At 42.1% G+C, this 22,584-nt stretch overlaps 1 protein-coding gene across 2 annotated transcripts in view; it reads left to right on the top strand.

Annotated features, from left to right (window-relative positions):
• Positions 1-211: 211 nt before the first annotated feature.
• slc38a12 (solute carrier family 38 member 12) overlaps positions 212-22,584 on the top strand; it is a 75,652-nt gene continuing 53,279 nt past the window's right edge. Inside the window, exons 1-7 of one of the 2 annotated variants that reach the window (XM_086290149.1) lie at positions 212-481; positions 1,110-1,183; positions 3,406-3,527; positions 5,695-5,776; positions 11,247-11,343; positions 12,124-12,204; positions 22,060-22,159. In XM_086290149.1, the coding sequence (XP_086146275.1) occupies positions 1,139-1,183; positions 3,406-3,527; positions 5,695-5,776; positions 11,247-11,343; positions 12,124-12,204; positions 22,060-22,159 (527 nt within the window). In that variant the 5' untranslated portion in view covers positions 212-481; positions 1,110-1,138. Of the gene's footprint in view, positions 482-1,109; positions 1,184-3,405; positions 3,528-5,694; positions 5,777-11,243; positions 11,344-12,123; positions 12,205-22,059; positions 22,160-22,584 lie in introns of both variants that reach the window. The other variant, XM_086290148.1, reaches the window with a different exon arrangement.

Raw genomic sequence — 22,584 nt, 5'->3', positions numbered from 1 at the left:
AATTAATATGTGATATTAAACTCTAAAACATGGAGTCAAATTTCAACCGTGATTTTACAGTAGGGTCGTCAAGTTAACGATTATAAGATGGGGCAAAATGTTCAAAATAAAAGCTTTCTTTGGTCAGCCAACGGGCTGCCTTGCAACTAGGGTAAACAAGCCTTTACTTTGAAAATCAGTAACGGAAATGTGTGCTTGCGTCAGAGGTAGTTTTATTTGACTGGTTGACCGAACCAGCACCTCAGCTGGTTCGGTTAGTTTACTGCTGAAGTTAGCGCCGTGTTAGAGACGTATTTCTTTGTGGAAATGTGTTTTTATTTCCCGCTTTACACCGACTTCCAGGCTGCCACATAAAGGCGAACCAGTCCGTGCTGGCTGAACTGGAAAAGTGAGCTTTTTTCGGCTAGTGAGTGAGGATTTGGTCCCGAGCATCCTGCTAGCTTAGCAGCTAAGTTAGCAACACAAACCAGAGAGGAGGGAGGTGAGCAGTGTTTACTTTCATTTCCAGTAATGACAGCTCTGTGGCAGCTCGATATCTGCAGAATAACTTGATGAATTTATCTATTTTTATTAGTAATTATTTTATGCTGTTATTCAAACGTGATAGATGTGCTAGTCTGACGTTATACTTCCCGAATGAGCGGTTGCCATGCAAATGTCAGCTCTCTGAAATTACATAAACTCAACTAAATGAAGGCAAAGTGGCCAGCGAAGATACACATACTTAACGTTTAGTAGGTCATATTTGTGGCCATGGCTCAAAGGAACTATGGCAGTACAGTTTTTGTCACTGACAGCTGGAAGAAGACATGTGACACTGAACACAAACCTTCAGATTTAACGCGTCATATTTCTGCCGAATTAAAGAGCAGCTCCTAAAAGTTAATTAATGTCCCAGGTTGGATTTTGTGCTTGTACTTCATGGAAATGTTAAGGTAAATGCTAAATTACACGATAAGTTACCGGGTTTTTGTTTCCATGCAAGTAAGAAAAGATTTAGCACTTCGAATGACACTCCCCCTGAAACTTAAGAAAAGATAATTGTTATCATCATGGCAGTAACGCAACAGGCTTCATAAGCTACCTGACTGCTTTTTCTTTCTGTCCAGGTGAGAGGTGAGAACCAGGGTCACCGACCATGGCAGGTGGGATTACAGACACAGGAGAGCCCTACTCTCCATTTGTAAGTTTCCAGCATGCAGGAGTTATCTCCCAGTCTCTCTTTGAATATTTAAAACACACCCTTGCTGGTTTAAAACTGCCTCTCCTACTAAAGCACACTGTTACGAACACATGAAAGGGCGTTTAATGTTCAGCACATTATGACCTCTAAAGGCTGCCACACTGTGCTGCTTTTGGTTGTAATTTGTAGTTTAAAGGAAACAAAGGACGGTGTGTTAGTCACAGCTTTCCTGTCAATGAAAAGAGGAAAATCGAAGGAAATTGTTTGACTTCCAAGCGTGGCTGTGCTCTCGTCACTTCTGTCCCAAAGCAGCTGATGCATTTAGTCACTAAAGGAGCTAAGAGATGGTGCTGGTTGTGAGGACACCTAAACACAAAATCAGTGCTGATAGTTTAATTTAATTAAAAGTGTTTTCAAAGAAAGAGTAACACAGCAGCTATGTGACGGCCAGGGAATGATTTACTTGACCTGGATAGAAAATTAGAGGACATTAGTGTGTGATGGTGTCACTGTAGGAACCAAAGACTGGAAAGCAATGATCTTTCAAATTTTAGAAGAATTAGCTTTAAATCAAATCAAATCAAATCACTTTTATTGTCACATCACATGTGCAGGCACACTGGCACAGCACATGCGAGTGAAATTCTTGTGTGCGAGCCCCACAAGCAACAGAGATGTGCAAACACAACAACACAAACGAGCAAAATACAAGAATGGCCAACCTGAAACTAATAAATATATGTAAAATATATAATAGTGTATGCATTTCTGGATGTGTATACTAAATATTTTCCTACGTGTGTGTGTGTGTGTGTGTGTGTGTGTGTGTGTGTGTGTATACACATTTTTACAAATTAAATAGTAAAAAAAAAAAAAAAAAAAATAATAATAATAATTATAAAATATACAGAGTTGAATATGTGCAAAACAAGTGGCAAAAAAAATAGCAGATTGAAACTGCTGAGGTTAAAATCCCGATTAAAAAGCCGCAGCTGTCGTCTTTGTCAGAGCTCCTTTTAAGGTCAGGCACATGCTTAACCACCTGACTGGCCTCTTTGAAAATGCTGTAGTTGCAGTATTGTTGCTTTATTGCCAACCTTGGAACTTGTTTGAACAAAGCTCTTCGAAGCAGAGAGGGTTAAAAATAAGATTGAACCCCTGACATTCAGAAACCCGGAACCCTGTGAGCTGAACAACCACGTTAAATACTTCATAAAGTTAGGACACGTCTGTGTCAAGTTGCCTCAGAAATGTATCCATGATACTTTTAGGATCGACTGTTGTGCTTCCTTATTATCAGGCTTTCCTAAAAGCTCTCTGAAAAGTCTTCAGTTGATTGAAAATACCACAGTGAGAGTACTAGCTTCACTCTCAGACTGCAGGCTTGTAGTTATATTTACTAGTTGTTGTTCATGTTCACTGTATGCAACGTTTTTCTCCCCCCTTTGGTTGATCCTGCTTCTACTGGCTGTCTCTTGATATTAAAATAGAGTTCTTCCTCTCCACAGTCACCAAGTGCTGCTCGCAGGGGATCATTTCATTTTTTTGGTTCTCTCTCTAATTTTCTTACAAACGAAGGGTCTTGAGATGACTTTTAGTGAAAATAGCTGATGAAGTCTGTTTGTAAAAATAAGTTTTGTGTGTGAAAGTGCAATGATAAATAAAGAGGAAGCTTAAAAGATCCTTCTACGTCCTCTTTTCTTCTTTTTGTCACGTCAGGCGTCTTTACTCAGTTCGACAGCTCAGTACATACCCTGACTTTGCTTACTTCAGCATGACTTTGCCACAAAGAGTCAGCTCTGCTGGTCAGATGATTTTCTGTTTTTGGTTTTTTTTTCTTTTTCCAGGAAGTAAAATCCTTGAATGATTAAAGCACTCAGCTATCCGATAGTGTAAGTGCTGCCCAATTAAGCCCTACTGTCTCCCTTGGCACTGGCCCATTCTTCCACCCAAGTAGCTTGATCTGTATCAGCCCGGGTGCCAAGGAGCACCGGATACTCTGGTGCCTGAGGATTTGCACTTGAGGAAAAAGGCTTTTAGTAAATCATTAATAGTTTCTAATAATATTTTCTAATATTATTATACAATAGTAAAAAATATTGGATGTCTGTGGAGAGATGGGGTCAGCAGAGGTGAAATGAAAAGCTTGTGCGGTGATAAATGTTAATATTTATCAGGAGCATGCCTGTGCATGTCTTTACCTCCCGTGGTTTCCTCTCCAGGTGGGGCTGGTGTACATGTTCAACCTGATTGTGGGGACCGGAGCTCTGACGATGCCCAAAGCCTTCGCTCAAGCTGGGTGGGTGGTCAGCTTGGCCCTCATCACCTTTTTAGGATTTATGAGGTGAGTGTTGCTCTGATCCCATCTTAGTTAAATAATAATAGTCATTGACTTCCACCTCTGCCTTTTTTTTCCTGTCTGGGATTCACAGGTAAACGTGGGTTTCTTTCTTTGGTTGATATTTGCCACCCAGTAGGCCTTCTTTTACTTCCTCTTTCACTAATAACACGGCACATTTTAAAAACTCTATTGTGTCCAGGTTACTTTCTGTTAGGACTGCATGATTATGCCGGGTGTGATTTGTTCGTGGTTAACATCGCTGGCCCTGAATCTGAAGGATTGAGCTGCTTCCAGGAACGAGCTCTCGATTTGTTTCTTGTCTGGTGTTTGTATCGTCTTTTAATGTAGCGTTACAGGTTCAGACTGTTTACTGGAAACATAAAACTGCACGGTGCAGGGAGGAGCTGTGATTGGCACATGCAGGCACATCACCAGGTGGAGATTTAAAGACAGATTGATAGCACTCACCTTCAGTCAGTTATCTTGATTTAACTGAGACAAGCCAAAATTGTAATCAAGTGAAATTGTGCAGCCCTGTTTTCGTTTTTTAAATATATCTTCCATTTACAGATGTAGCCTAAACATCTTAGATGCGTGTTGGTATTTAAGTTTAAGAGAGAGAGGCTTGTAGCTGAAATATGAGAAGTGCTCATTCAAATGACTTCATGACACTGGACTTCCTTTGGTCCCTATCAGTGAACCCACAGCAAGAAGTAGCAATGTTTATTAAAGACATGCTCAGGCGCTGAAATTATTCAGGCTTTATTGGCACACTATGTGCAGGGTCAGTTATGTCGAGTTTTCAAATGAACATTTCTTTTGTAGTTCTGAGTGTTTCTTGCCAAATTTTACCCCTAAAATCAGATTATTATGTAGAAAAATATCTGATTTAAGAAATATATAAAGACTATTTAATTAACAAAAGTGTCGTGGCGTGGAGCACAGATTGCTTCAGTGGTTGTTGGTGGTAACTCAGGGATCTGAAGTTTATTTGAGAAAGGATGGAGCTTTCATAGTTCAGCACGCTGGACCTGGATGTGTAGCTTCTGGTGCCAACTAGCCTCCGGTTAGCTGGAATTAGGAAGTGAGGAATACACTGGAAGTAATTCTTTATAATGCAAGGTCGGATCAGGGTTTGGTTACCCAACTAATAATAATAAATAACAGAAATGCAATAATTCAGGATAACTTAACTGAATTGGGATTTATTAATAAATGAGTGACAGGAAGCTGAGCGATCCTACTCACACATGAGAGGAGCGAGTGGAGAAATAAAACGAAATAATCACGGTGATGACATCAGTTTCATACACAGAGACACCGAAGTATGTTTTAGAGGGAATCGCTTTATTTTTGTCTTGGTTTGTTTTGTTGTGAACATTTTTTACTCCCAGTATAGAATATTTCATGTTCTACATGTTGTATATATATTTCTCTGGTGACTGTTTGGTAGAACAAACTCACTCTGCACTCTGGTCATGGAGCAATCTGCAGAACACACTAAAGCTGTTCATTCATCTCCCTGGAAGAGCTCCGTTTCCAAGCGCGTTATTCCTGAGCTGGACTTTGTTTTGGGGTTTTTTGTAATTGTTTGCTTTGATTTTCTTGATCGCGCCTCTTCATTTTATAGCTTTCGCAACCTTTTGCTTTCTTGGCAGTGTGCTTTGAAAAAGAGATTTTAATTATAGGGAGCGCACCGGGCAAATAAGGATCAAATAAATAAATGCGTATAAAACTTTGCTTCTTCCACTTCATGTTAGTAGCTGGTGTATACCTGCAAGCAACGAAATGTTACTGATACTGGATCAGTTTTTCAGAGTTGGGATTACACTCAAACCAGCATAAATATGAGAATGTTACATCCAAACTCTGCAATCTGTCATTGCGAATATGGAAAGTTTATAGGGAAGGCCCAGTGTAGGCTTTTCCTAACAATATGAACCTTTTTATAAACCCATTTTCATTAAACTTATTCTAATCTGAAGCTTTCATAAATCCCTCATTTGTTATACACAGAAACTTGGTGCTTTCCTTTCTTCGCCAGCCTGCGGCGGCGTAATAAATGAAGGTTTCTGCTGGTGAAAGCACCATTTGATAATGGATCAGACTTTTTTTTTTCCTCTGTCATTAAAAATATGACCTGTTAACTCGATTATCATCTCCTCTACAGCTACATGACCACCACGTTCGTGATCGAGGCGATGGCAGCGGCCAACGCTCAGCTGCGCTGGAAGAGGAGAGAGCAGGAAGAGGTGAGATGATAAAGTGTCGGAAGGAGCAGGCTCTTACTCTATATGTAAATATCCTTTTTAATAAGATGTGGGCTGGACAGATCGCTCTCCCTTTGCTGTGAGGATGTGTGTCAGACAAACCAAATATTAAAGAAGTAAATGTTCCTCCCTGTCAGGGGGAGTTTAATAAGACACTTAGCCAAACAGAGCTGCGACCCTGCAGCAAGGTGAAAGTAATGTTTAGTGTTTAAAAGCAGTGCAGGGATGTTTCGAGCTCTTAGGTCTGCTTAAGGTCTCATTCTGACACGTTGACGCAGCAGAACTTGAACAGCGATAAAGTTGTAAAATGTTTACAGTAAACACTGAGAGTGAAAGACACCAGAGACAAAACAGCAGTCAGAGGAGGCATTCGCTTCCTTGCACATTTGGTCTGCATAATGTAAAGCCAGTAATGTCTCAGTCATATCGAGTAAAATCAGGAGGGAACTGCCTAGCGACTAGGAAAAATTGGTGGTTGCTCAGTGATTACGTTGAATTTTTTTGCAGTTTGTCCGCCTGAGTTTGAGTTGAGAAATACCTTAAACCTTCAGCGACCGCTTTCAATTTCAATGGACTCAGCTGACTACCAGCTGTTTTATTCTAGTTGTTCTCATATAATTGCAAGGTTGGCGAGCGTTTGTGCCATTTTTCAGTGTGATCACCGTACTACAGCGACTCTGAGTGCAGTCACGCTACGTCCACACTTGCACGGGTATTTTTGAAAACTGAGATTTTCCGTTTTTGTTTTTTTTTTAAATCCCGTCCACACGTGCAGTTTTGGAAAAATATCTCTGTCCGCATGTAAACACTAAAAACTAAATGTTGGCCAATCAGAAGTCTAGAAGCCTGGGAGGAAAAGGGTAAAGAGGGTTTGTGCCACCACTAAACCTGAAGTACTGCTGAAAGGTTTTAGTTTTTCTGGTCAGGCAGCTAATTTTGTGTTATTTTTCAAGTGCGTTCATCATTTCAGATGTTAATAACTAAAGACAGTATTTTGGCTGTTGTGCAGACACACAACTTAGGAATGAGCAAAATGCAAACAGCATGCATCAATTTAATTAAAAAAAGTAAATTTATTCAAAACTGACGTTGGGATTTGGGTTGTGAGTGTTGAATGTAGAAGTTCACCCTGATGCCTGCGTCTTTTTAAATGGAAGGACAGTAGCTGTGTGTACGGCACACACGGTGTCAAAAACGGCACACGCCTTTGACGTTGCGCGAGTCTGCTAATCAAATTTAGAAGAAGAATAAGACGTTGCATGAATCTCAGTTTTTCTCGTCCGCACCTAAACGCCAAAACTGAATTTTTGAAAATCTCCATTTCATTGACCCAAAACGCTGTTTATGTGCGGATGAAAATCCCGAATGCATAGAAGAATCTGCGTTTTCAAAAGTACCCGTGTGCATGTGGACGTAGCCTCGGAGACGATTATGGCAACAGATTTGCGTTTTTCACTGATTTTTCTTTTCCCCCTGTTACATTTATTGCATATTTTTACAGAAAGGCTGCATGTAATTACGATTCATACTGACAGCAGACCAGCTTTGTGTTATTGTTGTGTTCTGCTCCCATTTAAAAGAAACGAGACTGCAAGATCATTGCGGTTGCAGTGATTGTGGTCGTAGCAACGACTACAACCACTCTTTCCTTTAGTGTAACTGTAGCTTCAGGCTTTGTCACCTTGACAGAAATCTGTGCTGTTTTCTGTTTTTCTGGGTATTTGCATCCGTTTAGACTTTTGACATGATGCAGGAACCCTACTCTTCTCTTTAGATTGAGGATTTGGCTCTACTCGAGCAGACACAGGTGACATTTGTAACTGTGATGCCAAATGCAGAGAAAACAGCTTCACCACATCTTATAGCGCTGCTATGAAGATTAAAGTGTCCACTGTACTGTGCAGTCATTTGACTCGAGAATGAGAACGGCAGTCTGACTATAGAGGTTTGTAACCTTTAAACACGACTGACGTCTTCCTTATTTGAGTTTATCACCACACGGACATTTGGACCTTCTTTATAGATCCGGTGACTGTCTTCATTTCACTCCCAGTAAAAATCACTTGACTGTAGAATATTTAAAGCTTAAAGCCTGAAAGTTCTCTCTTTTAAAAGGGAAGCTGTATTTTTTTTATTTAGGGGGCTGTTGTTGTTTTATTGCCCAATCCTAGCAGAAGTGAAATGCGCCTCTTGCCACTCGTCTATAAGAAACCCAATTTGGATGAAGCCGTCGGTGTAGAACGATACTGATTACCAGAGGAAACAACAGAGTCTTAAATCATTTTTACTTTGCCTTAGAAAAAAAATCTTGGTGTACTCCAAATGGCTCGGCCTTTGCTTTTTTGTTTCTCCCTGGGTACAGAAGTCATCTTGCTTAATGCCTGTGGGTTTCCAGTCGAGGAGTTATGAGCCCGAGGACAATAGCTCGGCTCGAACTGAGCCTCAAACACTCAGCCGTGATTCATGGCTGCTGTGCTGCTCAGCATTTTCCCTCCATCTAATGGAAACGGGAGAGCTGCTCAACACTTTATTTCCCTCTGCATGAGTGAAGCCTCTTAACAACAATATACGCTTTTTAAAACAAAAACACAAAAAACCCCATCAGGTTCAAAATGAGTTTATTTAGCAAAAACCAGAGAGCAGTCAGTCACCATTACCTGCTCTTTAGTTTGCACCGGTGCATGTTTGTCATGATTTGACATCACATATGTAAGTGTCACCCACTGACTCAGCGCCACTGATTTGGACGCCACCATGTTGGTTTTTTGAAAGTTACCGTATCTGAATGAGAGGTGGCGCTCTAACAGTTCTTATGGATGTCCGACACAAACAGACACCTGCTAATTAGTGCCAAGCAACACGCTAATTAAATACTGATGAAGTTCATCCACCCGAGCACTCAGCAAGGGAGATCTTTGTTTTCAAAAACACTCCAGAAAGCTTATATAAACTGTACTTTAGCATCAGCTTCATTTTTCAGTCCCTCAGGGGTCGCACATCCTCCTCTGTCACACCAACCCTGTGCATCTTCTCCTTTACTGCATCCATGAATCTTCTCTGTGGTCTTCCTCTTCTCCTCCTGCCTGGCAGCTCCATCCTCAGCATCCTTCGTCCAGTATGTCCACCCTCCTCCTCTGCACATGTCCAAACCCTCTCAGCCTCTCTGACTCTGAGCTGTCCCTCTGATGGACTCATTTCTAATCCTGTCCATCCTGCTGAGTCCAATGAACGTGAACATCTTCAGCTCGGTGTCCCGTCTTCCTCCCAGTGCCACCATCTCCACACCATACATCACAGCCGGTCGCACTTCTGTCTTGTAAACCTCTCCTTTCACTCTTGCTTCCATCCTTCAGCTGTCTTGTGCACTGTATTTAAACTCTAACACTGAACACAGGACATACGTTTGACCTTTGTCAGCCAGTTTGGAAGGAGAGAGAATGAGTGCCAGTTAACATATTGTTAAATGATTTCACTAAAAATAATTGGTGGATGGATATAAGCTGTGATATGTTTAACCTCTTTATATTATATGTTTTTGAGGGTTAATGATAACAGCAGGTGTAAAGTCCATACGTTCCCAGCTTTAAGTCAGCACAGATCCCTTATTGCAGCCTTTCTCAAACAGTGGGGTGCGATGCCAGAGGGGGAGCGTGTGACCCCGGGGAGCATGCTTTCTTTGCTGTACTAGAATAGAGTGTGATTGCACATCCGCTACAGTAGGTGGCAGGGTTTTTTGCACTGAGCACGTGCACACACACAGCACAGAGCAGGAGATAAAGTGCAGTAAACAAACTCTCCAAAAAATATTTAACAGTGTCGAAAAGAAAGGCGGAGAGAGACAGCGATAACGGGACAAACGAACGTCTCCCGAAAGCTAAGACGAGGAAATATGACGAAGCGTACGCAGCACCTGTCGTCACTGTGACTTTGTGGGTTAAAGTGTTTTATGTATTTGAGGAGGACTGAGTTTGAAGTACAGTTTTTGAGGACACGGCTCTTTTGTGGTGCTACACACAAAAATGTTGTTGCTTGAATCTACCTGTGCTCCCGCCAACTGCCATTAAATACCAAAGCTTAAAATGATTCTGGCAGTCTGGCAGTGCACTGGAGGCTAAATTGTGAAACTCTCAAAAGGGTTTCTTTTAAATTTATTTTTTTGTCTGAACATTTAAGAATTCAAAGGGATTCATTTTCAAGGCAAAGAAAACTGTCAGACACCACCAGCTGTTATCAATCAATTACTTTTCATTACCTGAGGTATTAAAGAGGAGCCCTCCCAGCAGGAGTGATCTGGTTTAGTATGGGAGGCGTACAGGCCTGCCTGGAGGGAGCCATGACTGCCCTCTGCTGGTGTTTTAGGAGGACTGTAACTGAATTAACATGTCATAGTGTTCAGAGTTTCAGGAAGGATAATAAATGTTTGGCCTGACTATTGAAAATCATCAGGTTAATATTGAAACAGATTCTTTTCTACACAATCTGCAGAAGCTGTTTAATCCCGTTTAATCGTTTTAAATCAGCACAGTTAGCACTGTGACTGCACCTGTTTTTATCCATTACACGGATGCCTTTTATCCAGTCTGCTTTTGTTTTATGTACATTTTATGTTTGTGGTTGTCTTTAATTTATCTGAATTGCAGTTTGAGTGAATAGGTCGTTGTTTGCTATGAAGCAGTGGGATGTTTAAAAGCTTTGAGGTGGTTACTGAAAAACATGTGACCCTCCTTTTGTTTTAATTTTAAGATCTGGGAGCCATCAGGAGGAGGGTCAGGTGGTCCGAGTGATGCTATAATCTGTGAACACGGTTATTACACTGGGGTGCAGACTGTGGTAGAAGAGGTGGTTTCTGTCCTCCTTCCTGTATTTACTCTTGTTGCCTCTGACACATCTGACCAATAGCCACGTTAAATGTTCTCAGATGGTTTGTACCGAAGATTTTGGCTTACTTGGAGATTTTTATTTTTTTTGTATGAAAACAAATTAAACCACAGGAAAAACGACTTTACAAAAATCCCTGATTTGAACCTGAGCAAACAAAGTGTGTCGGTGTGAAAACAGCCTAAAACCTGTGAGGTGAGGCTAAAATCAAGGTTGGAGTCCAAGAAACTAATTTACCATCTTTTAAAAGGCGGGTTCACATCCTGCAGTCTGGTGTTTGTTGAACTCTTAGTTAAGTTGTGATTGGCGCTGTAAGGCGGGCCATGTAGCTGCTGTTTGTCACTCCTCGTCCGATCTTTGTCCCTATGTCACTCACCTCATCATTGACACCTAATTGACGCTAATCTGCAGAGACTCTGTGGGCACGCGATTGCCTCCGTCCTCCACGGGGTTTCCCAGCTGCTGCTTGTAGTTTCCAGATGTTACCTTCCTCTGCTGCAGCTGTTTGCTGATTGTTTGTGTTTAGAAATGAGGAAAACAGGAAGTCACGCTTTCCTCCTGTCGTCCTCAGCAGGTCGAGAACAGCGACTCCACGTCCGAGTATTCAGACGACGACGAGGTCACGTGCCGGGGTCGATCGGAGCCGGAGACGAGGCCCATCTTGTCTGTTCGTGAGTGTCGCTCTCTTTAGAAAAATAGGAAAGAAGATGTAGTCTTACATCAAGACCACGCACTTAGTTCAGGTTTCTCTCTCATTGTAAGGTTTCACCTCTACAAATACGCTCGCCGAGGGCTTTATTACACGTTACAGATGTATGTGCATGGCTTGCTTAGCACAGTTTACCTTTAAGCAATTTTCCAAAATTGCTCATTTTGCAGGAAGTGTTCACAAATGCACATAAAATTCAGAAATGAAGAACTGTGAGACATGTATAGACTTAATATATCACAAATTCATCGTGCTCCGGATCCAGGCTCTGAAGTCGAGGTGTGCCGGCTCAGGCTCCTCTTACTCATGTAGTTATCCAATCAGCAAGTCACATGACAGCAGTGCAGCTACAGACAAGTTAATATTCACATCAAACATTAGAGACACAGCAAGTGCTCCAATGACTGGCTAACGACATGAATTTTAGACTTTGTCATTTATCAAACAAAAATTGTCAGTTTTATGCGATTTTATATTAAATATTTTTCAGATTTTCACAATTTGGCAAATGAAACAAGGTGGAACAGCCTCCGAGTATAATTATCATCATTTCTGGCATTTCCTGAGAAAAAGTTACATTTGTTAAAATGCTTTAATGTGAATTCTTTAAATAAATGTAGTAAATTTGTAGCAAGTATAAAGACACTTTTTTTTGATAGATAGATAGACATCTCAGTCTGGGCTTATCTGACTCCTTGCACGAGGTGTCTTTACTCCCGTCGTCTGCTTCCTGTCTTCACAGAGAGATCAGGGCAGGCCGATCATTTTGACATCATGGAGCGGGTTGAGATGGGTCAGATGGCCTCCATGTTCTTCAACAAAGGTAATAATCTTCTCGCCTCCAGCTCCTTCTTCACCTCCTCTCTCTGCCCATTATTCAGCCATTATTCAATTAACTTTCGACGTCGCCATCATTAGCCACGCGTAACATTTATATGGAGGAGTAGTGAGGGTTGTGTGGGATAATTTTTTTAATGTCCGGTGCTCACATTTACAAAAGGAAGACTGCTGGCAGTTTAATTGGATGTAATTATAAATGGAAAAACTGCCTCTGGTTTTAATTACCTGTTTGAGACCCTATCAAGGTTGTTAATCTCTCTGCCTTGCTTGTGGGTGGGTGAGTAGGTGAGTGAGGGTAACCTGCACTTGTGGCAAATTCCTGAATGATTTGGGGCTAATGAGTTCTCTGTGAAGTTTTGCTGTTGAATTAAAGGCAGAATCACCTTCAACCGGAGACAGACAAAGCCTCGAGGCTCATATCGGAGCTCTCGTCTCCTCGTCTCCTTGCTCCTCTTGTCCGCTTGCATTAATCCAGCCAGCTCTTCTTCACTCGGCGCGGGTGCCTCCACAGTCTGCAGCATCCCTGTTGTTGCAGGAGTAAAGGAACAGCAAAAGGTCGAAGCTCCGACAACATCGTTGCGCTGACACGCTCTGTCCTTCAGCGTTTCGGCAGCAGGTGGAGCACTTGGCACACGCTCAGTGTAACACATCCGCTCGGCTCATGTTCACACCCACACGTGTGAACGCACTCATGCATGCTGTCATGCAGCTCATGCTGTTAAAGCTGCAGTGCGCTCCGTACAGTCTGCTCGTCACTCACTCGCCTGTTCTGCTTGGTTAATGTGCTTAAAAGAAGAAAAAAAAAACGAGGCTGGCTGACGACCTTTCCCACCACGAAACGACTCCATGCAGGTGAAACACGGGCAGCTATCGACTGGTAATAAGGAAATGAGTTTTCTCTCCTCGTCTCTCTCCCTCATGTGGTGAGAAGCAGCCCAGTCACTCTAATCAGAAACGAATTAGCCCAACACGTGCTGGTCGAGGAAAGAGACGGAGCCCTTTTCTCTATCCCGATTACGCCGACCCGCTCAGCTTCTACCTGCTCACCACCTTCCTGTCCACTTCATCCACTTCTCATCTGTTGCAGTCATGCAGTTTTAATAAGCAGGCACTGACTTTTTAATATTTGGGTCAATAAAAATTCAAACATTGTTCTTGTAGACATCTTAAAGGGCTTTAACCCTGCATTCTGTTTAATGGCCAGTAGGGAGCGACTCCTCTGGGTCACAAAGACATGAGAAAGCGTCCAAGCACACATCCAAGGTGTGCACATTGGCTGATAGCTTGTCCATCACAAGACTAACAGACAACAAAGCAACAAACCTGAAAAAAGCATCGACTCCTCCAGTTTCTCCAATGAATTATCAGCTTTAAACATCCAGAGTACTGACGCTTGCTTCTGTTCCTCCACATCAAAGACATTAAATTGGTGCGTTTTATTGAACGGATGATATGTCCTGTTATACTCATGCTCAAATTTGCTTATAGAAAAATATAGTTGGATTGTGGCATTTGTGGAGTGGGCCTCGATGTTTAAACGTTAATTTGGTTGCACTTTGTTTTTAACAGTGTGCATATAGAAATATGTTTTTCATTAGAATCTCATGTTCACTCATGAAGTCACTCAAAGGTGCTGGAAAAATATACAAATATAAAAAATCCAAACTCCAACCCAGCGTGTGGTTCAGATAATTTTTCAGAATGAAGGTAAAACTTTACATTTAACACACTGAAAAACTGATGCTAATGGAGTCAGGTGGGGTTCACTGAAAAAGTGCAGCGCAGGCTTTATTTATCAGCCAATATTCCCTGTTTGCTAATCTGTTGATGTCTGCATTTATAACAGCTGATAGATGAAAGTTTAAACTAAACTGAGCTGTGAGTGTTGCATCGTTAGGCCACCAAAAGGCAACCTGCAACTTCCCCACGGACAAAAACCAAATAAAAATCTGCACACAACAAAAGTTGGAGAAATGTCTTTAACTTTAATGTGTCTGAAATATTACATTCTATAATAATATCGTATTCTTAAATCACCAAATCGGTATCATAAATATAAAACCTTCTGAATGTTTGGCTCTTTGCAGCTGCAGGGACACTGCGCTGCTGCGTCGAGTTGTAGTAATAACTATTTATAAAGCACTTTCAAACAAAGTGCTATACAGCTATCTGAAACTAAAAAGATGAATAAATAAAAGGGATAAATAGCAGTACAAGTAAAACACAATACAAGTCAAAAACAGTAAGAATTTAAAAACTAAAAGGCAAAGAATTACGAAATGTGTCTTCACCTTAGTTTTAAAAACCTCCACAGAGCATGCCTGCCTAATATCTTGAGGGAGGTTGTTCCACAAGAACGGGACACGAAAAGAAAAAGCTCTCCAGCTGTCTTTTTTCTGGCTCTGGCCAGAGTCCTGAGATCGTAGAGCACGGCATGGAACATAAAGGTGTAAGAGGTCGGAGAGGTATGAAGGTGCCAGTCCATTTAAAGCAGGGGTGGGCAACTCCAGGCCTCGAGGGCCGGTGTCCCTGCAGGTTTTAGATGTGTCCTTGAACCAACACAGTTGATTTAAATGGCTAAATTAGCTCCTGCAGTTCTCCAGAGGCCTGGTAACGAACTAATCATGTGATTCAGGTGTGTTGACCCAGGGTGAGATCTAAAACCTGCAGGACACCGGCCCTCGGGGCCTGGAATTGCCCACCCCTGATTTTAAAGCGTTACAAGGGGTGGGTTTTGATAATCGATTTATCGATTAAAATCGATTCTGGCTTGGATAACGTGATATCGATTCATTAAAATCCTGAATCGATTTTTTAATATAAATTTATTTTGCCAGAAACGCCAGAATCTCAGGTTAAACCTCACAAAATTTCGAAAACCACCAAACAGGAACACAGATTCTTCACAAAGACGTAAACACAAAGCTCGACCCGCCGACGCATCAGAATCAGTGAGATGTCGCCTTTCTCACCCAACGGCACGGACACGGTCGGGCTGAAAGCCGACAGCTCGCTGATTCTGATGCGTCGGCGGGTCGAGCTTTGTGTTCACGCCCTTTTTGCGCCGATTCTAAAGCTGTTAGTTTTAACTCTCTCCAAACATTATTGACCGAACTTCCACCACGATAAAATCACACTTCATGCACAGCTCTCTCTCTCTCTCCCCCTCCCTCCCTCCGCTGTTTTTTCCTTTTACTTATTTCCGAAAAGAAAACCTAATTTTTTAAAATTATGCAAAATTCAAAACGCTGTGTCTGTAATAAAACTGATCGATTCGGGACCTTGTGAATCGAATCGATTCTAGAAATCAGTGACGATACCCAGCCCTAGTTACAATAATCAATACGTGAAGACACAAATGCGCGTTCCCAGTTTCCTGAAAAAAGTAAACTAGACACAGCAGGCTGGACTGAGTGGTAGAAAAAACAAAAACTTAACCCCTGACTCCGATAGCAGACGTCTCTTTGCTCTAACCAGTCAGCATAACAGAAGGGAGAAAACTGTTGTGGGAAATGAAACATGAACTCAATGTAATGGAGTCTAAACCCAGCTTAAAAGTCAAAATCTCATTCAAACAAACACATACAGCACTTTGATCGTAGACATACGTACACACTGATCACACCCTGGTTGCAGGTCAAGGCTTTCTAATTCTAATTCATGCAAACACCTGAGGACTGATATAACTGTTAGGAAACACTCGTCACTGAGGTACACACATGGTGTGCTGAACAGTGTGTTTGTCTCTTGTCATTTTATATGATTATAAATTAAATTTGAGTTGATTTTTTGGGCCATAATAGATGAAAATAATCAGCAGATAATCTGATAATGAGGGAAAAATTGAGATATGTCTTTATTTTTTGGTTCTGTATGTCAGTCGGTGTTTATACAGAATTTAGAGGGTTGTTTTCTAAAATTAAAAATGTAAATGAAACATAATCCCAGCCAGTCTATCAGGGACTATTTATAGTCTGTATGGAAATGTGTGGGCTGAGCAGTTTTGTTTCTTTGTAGAGGCAACAACTTAATCCAAACCAAGTCCAAAAACCCCCAACCCTAAGTTGTGAGGGATTGTATCTTCCTTTAAATGCCAATTTTTTTTTTTGCAATGCTCCTTTCAAAACACTGCAAATTGTCACGTTTATGAATAAGTGGATTGGGCGTGAGGAGACAGATATTGACATCTGACAGGCGTGAGGAGACAGATGTTGACATGTGACAGCCGGCAGTTGTCTTTTCTTGGAAAGCCGAGTAAAACAAAATGAGCTGAGGGCAGACTGCAGTCTTTACTGACAGGCGCATTCAGCACTCTTCATCCGTTATTAACAAGAATGGGTGCAAACAAACGCCTTCACGCTGTGCTAAAGTTACAGGACTTTAAAACAGTTTTATCACCGCCCTCAATTCTTCAAAGACCTGCAGGCGTGATTGCACACTGTCTTCCTGTCCCGCGCCGTAGCAGGCAATTAAAAAGCATCTCTCCTGCTGTTGAATAGGCACTCTTAGAGGGCATTCGACTTCCTCCTGGGCTGAAATTGACGTGACGGTGGCAGCAGCGGTAAAGCAGGCTTGGAATAAGGCCATGGATATCGTATCAGCCTGACCTGCAGCCACTGACAGGAATGTTGATGGAGGCAGGTTTATCTGCACCTCTGTGGAAAGGTGCTACTATAACCTTCACATTGACGATTTGAAAGTTGATTAGGAGACGACTTTGGCTAAAGTCACAAAGGCAGAGAGAGAGGGAGGCGAGCGGGAGTGCCATCCTCGCATCAGCGTCTCGTCCCGGCGTTTCATACTTTTGATATGATTTGCCGTTTGTCCACGGCTCTGCAAACAGAATGCTTGTTTCTTCAACGCAAGCCGTCCTTCCCCTGACATATGGAGGGCCGTGGACATGAATACTGATATATCTGTCTTAACACAGACCTCTGTCTTTAATGAGAGCCAAACATGGGCACATCCATTTTTAATACTTGAGTGACTTTTACTTAAATGTCATACTTGTGCATGCAGAGCTCTGGCAAAATGAAAACCAGCAGGGCCCGAGCCACTGGGAAGATGAAGGGACACGTTTGCTCCAGCATGGCTCCTGATCTTTTTCTATAAGTCACAAACACCTGTTTCCTGTAGCAGTTTTAGGATAATTTAATTTCAAAGTTTTGTTGTGATCACAAGTTCAGTCTCCTCCTTGAAGGCTTTACTTCTGTTGTATCCCCCCTTGTACTACTGAATGCTTTTGTCTTTGTAACTTGCAGTGCTTTCATCCATGTGATAAAGCAGTCCCCTTCCACGCAGATTCACAAGTAGGCAATACTTTTATTTTGCTAACTAGCTAGTGCCAGCACTTCCTGTCTTGTTGTCTTCATTGTCATTCAGCTGTCTCCTCCCGTGATCTGATGCTGTCCAGCCCTCTCGCTGCTGTTGCAATCTGTGAAACGGACAAACTACCGTCCATCGGTGCAAGAGCGAAAGACTGACTCGTGGAATCAGATTGATGGAAAGCCAAGTGTTTAATGTAATTCCTGGACTTTACGACTTCTGTTACTGCAGAATATCCTAGTAGGCAATCATTTAGAAAACCACCTCGAGGTGAGAGTCAGCGTTTCTGGCGTTGTGTTGATGCAGGTGAAATGACCAAACAATGAAGCTTCTCGGGAATTTTGTCTCTTTGTGTTTGGACAAAAAAATTTATAAGTAAAACTTTTTTTGCATCACGTTTTACTTTATTGCAAAACATAATAATCAATGTGCATGTTGTTAGTGAGAGCATTTCTTTTGTATTTTGTGCCATTTAAAATGCATTTAGGATCCATTGATGTACACGGACTCATTATCGCAGTTACTGTTTTTGTTATTGTGTCGCTGGTTACACGAGAATGACACAGCAACTGACTAACTTCTGCTCCGACTTAGAAGGGAGATATTCTCCAGATGTTAATCTGAGAGATTAGTGATTGTTTAGCGCTGGGATGTCAAACTCATTTCACATCGATGGCCACATACAGCTGGACGAGTGAAACTCCTCTTTCTGTGAGTGTAAAGACGGGTAACTACACATTCATCCCTGGAGTATACTAATATAAGATACAAAAATGCAATTTCAGCAGCACGTCTCAGTTTTTCTACATGATAAATATGTCAAGCCGTCAATCGGTTTGATTAGCGACTGTTTGTAGTTTGTGTTCATCAGAATTTCCCTTTGATAGAACTGGAATCTGAGGAGAAGGCGACTACTGAGGTCCGAATAAAAGTTAATATTCTCTTTCTTCCTTTTATTTCAGAGGTTTTCCATAAGATGACAGCTCATTTTCAGGCATCACAAAACCAAACTGCTTCACCTTAAAGAGCAGGCCACAGGTGGCTTAGTACTAGAGTACGAATAAAATATTATCCCATTCCTTTTAGGACTTAAATGGTATTAAATCCCTCCAAAGTCTCCTTGTAGTCTTAACTAAATGTGGTCTTTGTGCTGTTCTCTCAGTTCCTCCCGGGCAGGTTTTCATGTCTGCTGTCAGTCAGAGGAAATGTGCTGATGGATGGCGGCGATGTTTCACAGCTACACGGAGTCCTCAGCTCCTACACGAAGGCCCATTTTGTAGCCCGCGTGCCTGCGGCTCGGAGTAATTGGGAAAAATTAGTTGCGGTGCAGCGAAGGCCTGCACGCCCGTGGTCATGTGGAGCGCTCGCCTTTCTATCATTTACCGACTGCAGCAGCAGAATACCCTGCTACCTGTTTCTCAATGATAAGTCTCATCCATGATCAAATTATTAATGGCTGTCCAGTCTGAACCCGGACATTTTTAGGCCATCGTAATGCGAGGTGCTGACCACAGTGCTTCGTTAGTTTGCAGCAGACTCTGAACTTGGGACTGTGTGGAAATATCTGCCATTTAATTCCTGCACCTGTACTTTCTGTAGTATTAGAATATGAAGGCGCAGTGACCTTGGTGTGAAAGCCAGACTCAGTGCAGACAAAGCAAGCAGGTTAACGTCTAAGCTCACACCATATTCCAGCAGCATGCAGAACCACATTTAGCAGCAATGATTTGAAGTAACAGTTTTCTATATGACTTCATCAGTCTGTCACATCCTTCTTCTTTACAGCGCTGCTTCAGGTCATAGAGGTTTGCAGCTTTGTGGAGCTCAGGTTGAGGTCTGGATTTTGGAAGACTGCACCTTTTATTCTTTTTCAGCTTTTCTGCTGTAGATTTGCGCTTGAGATCATTGTCCTGTTTTATGATCCAGTTTGGACCAAGCTTTAACACTTGAAGAGTTTATGGGCGACTCAGTGGCTGCAAGGTGCTCTAACCATCACCTTTGTATGAGGTGTTGTTATTGATGTTCTGTGTTTGGTTTCCTCTGATTGTGGTGCTGTGCATTATCGTCAGTTGTCTCCAATTCGGTCTCATCTCTTTAAAGGACATTGTTCCAGAGGTCTTGCGGTTTGTCCATACTGCCATGTTTTTTTTCAAACAAGCCGTACTTGTGCAGACTTTTCTAATTGTGCTTTCATGAACTTTGACCTTTAACGTGCTAACTGAGGCCTGTGAAGTCTGAGATGCAGTTCTTGGGTTTTTTGCACGGTCAGATCTTTGGCTGCCAAAACTACAGCTTTTATAGAGGTTCTCACATTTACTGGTGATTAATTAATGAAGTGCATTTGATAGCAGCACCTGGCTGCTGCTCCCCTTTTAATTGCAGTAAGGGTGTTCTTTGTGCAGGCCTTTGTAGTCCTGTTTATGTTTCATGGGTCTGCGTCTTTGTTCTTAACAGAACGAGCCGTTCACCATGACATATGTAGTACATATGCTGTTAAAATGTAATGGGTGTGTTCCATTTTGACACTGTATTGACCACATGATTAATTGTTTCATTTTCTTATAATGATAATAACCAGCACACTCTAATAGAGTCTGGGCTAAATTAGACTCGGATTACTCTTTTAGGGCTCCAGACTCTAATGTTGCATTCTGACTGTTGTGAGTCAGCTGACAGCTTTAATTACAACGAGATGAATGGTTGTTTATTAGGCTGCCACTTCCTCGTGTTTTCAACTTCTGTCACTGCTTAATTTAACTGTTTGATGGGCACCCTCAGCCATAAAAGAAGCAGTGTAGCCCTTAAAGCCGTAAATCTGTCAACTTTTATTTCTTTTTAATCGACTGTATGCTCTAATTTCCTTGGCAGTAATGAATTAGCTGAGGGGTCCGGTTGGACGGTCGAAACCCCTTCTAAGAATTCAAGAGGATGATGGATGTGTGGGGCACCGTGTTGATGTGTCTGCTGGTGAAAGCTCTCGATCTTGGCTGCATGGCGAGAGGAGAACAGATGGTTAAAGAACTTGTAAAGAGTACAGGCTGATGAGGAAAATTCCCCGATTAGTTTTTTTAATTAACGCTATTAATATATTTCATTGAACCAGTAAGACGTGCCTATGCCGTGCAGGCCGCTGTCCCAGAAAAGGGATGGAGGGATGTAATGAGCAGAGGTGTAGATGAGAGTACATTTTAATAGAGATGGCAAAGTTTCACACTCGTGGTCCGTCGCTCATATTTCATGATGAAATGTTGAGACGGACGCTAAAAATGAAAAATGCGTCTCCTTGTCACTTATTGATCTCGTGTTACTTTGTTTTTATTCACGTGGAGAAACCAGCCGTGCTTTGGTGATCTGTAAAGATTGTCTGCGTCACACAAACGTAATTGCCAAATTATAAGCTTTAATGGGGAGTGGTACGTACACACAGGAGTGACCCACACCAGACTGTGATGGCTCTGTCCCCGTGTCTGCCGCCTGCCTGTTAATCCCTGATGGTGGAGTTGCCATCTGCACTCAGTTTGGATCCAAGTTGTCCTTAAACACCTCACCGAGCCTGGAAACCAACCGTCCATCAACGCACTACCTTCTATGTGAAACTCTGAAAAAGACTCCTGTCCTCAAACATAAATATCCCATCATGTAGACTGTATATTTATGGCAGTTTTGAGTATCCTTAGTTGTAGGTAGTTTCCACAGTGCATGGATGTCATACTGGTCTGTTGTTGTGAAAGGAGAGCTGACCATGAAAGCAGAGTTGTTGATTTACAGGTCAGTCTCCATCCACTTTGGTTAGGGGAAGAATGAGATGCTGAGACAAGAGGTGGAACTGAGCTTCCTTTGAAGGATGTCTCATCTTAGCGAGAGGGTGAGGAGCTCGGTCCTTTAGGAGCAGCTCAGAGTTTCGAGGAGTCAGTTGACCATGATGCCTGCTGGGTTCTTCCTAGGTGAGGTGTTCTTGCTGGGGGAGGCCCCGGTGCAGACCCAGGAGATGAGATCTTTTTAGACATGCCCTTGATCCAATGCAGCTGATTTAAATGGCTAAATTACCTCCTCAGCATGTGTTGAAGTTCTGCAGAGGCCTGGTAATGAACTAATTATTTGATTCAGGTGTGACTCTTGGTGAGATCTTAAACCTGCAGGACAACGGTCTTTGAGGCCTGGAGTTTCCCACCCTTGCCTTAGTGTCTCCTGGTAGAGCTGGAGAAGTTGGGTAGGGGGGAGGTCTTGACACTCTGTTTAAACCACTGCCCCCTGACTCAAACTTGGACCTGGACGGATGTCTTGTAGTGAGGCTCTGGACCCAGATTGAAGGATCAAATTTGAATTAATCCTCATTTCATTCTGAGCATTTGTCTGAGACTACAAGACGAGACCAAGATAAGGTCCTTTGATTGGGTTGACCAAACCATTTGTCAGAATTTGGTCATGCCTAACGTCCGTAGCTTTTCTCAGCACTGAGTACAATGCATCCCTGACTCATTAATATATTAATGTCTTTGTTTTTGTCTTTCAGTTGGCGTCAATATGTTCTACATCTGCATCATAGTCTATCTTTATGGAGACCTGGCCATCTACGCAGCAGCTGTGCCGATATCGCTGATGGAAGTTGCCTGGTAGGATTATTTTTGGATTTATTTCGAAATAACGAGATTATATTAGAAGTAGACCTACTCTGCTTGTCCTTAGCCATGATTAATATAGAGACTAATGTTTCCAACCATAGAGGTCAGTGTATGTACAGGTAATCTCTTCTCACTTTAGTGATTTCATTCCGGTCAGACTCATAAATACTCAGGAGCTTCTACTCGCTGGACTTCATAGAGCCAGTTCATAGGAGGTGCTTGTGAAGTTGTACAGAATTAATTAACATTAAGCAACAAGGCCCCTCTCTGCTGCAAGCCCCATTTTGCTTTGAGACATGAAGTGAGGCGCTCCAAAGCATTTTCCTGGGAGCAGCCTCCTGTTTTTGTGAACACGTGGAAATTTCTGTTGTGGTTTAACTTCACTTCTAATTTGTTCCTATTGTTTGGAAACGGGT

The sequence above is a fragment of the Aulonocara sp. 'chitande type north' Nkhata Bay genome, linkage group LG4 (assembly GCF_057382095.1).
Source record: "Aulonocara sp. 'chitande type north' Nkhata Bay isolate Kocher_YH1m ecotype deep benthic linkage group LG4, A_spYH_male_GT1.1, whole genome shotgun sequence".
Taxonomy (NCBI): Eukaryota; Metazoa; Chordata; class Actinopteri; order Cichliformes; family Cichlidae; genus Aulonocara; species Aulonocara sp. 'chitande type north' Nkhata Bay.
This window is presented reverse-complemented; position numbering and strand designations above follow the sequence as displayed.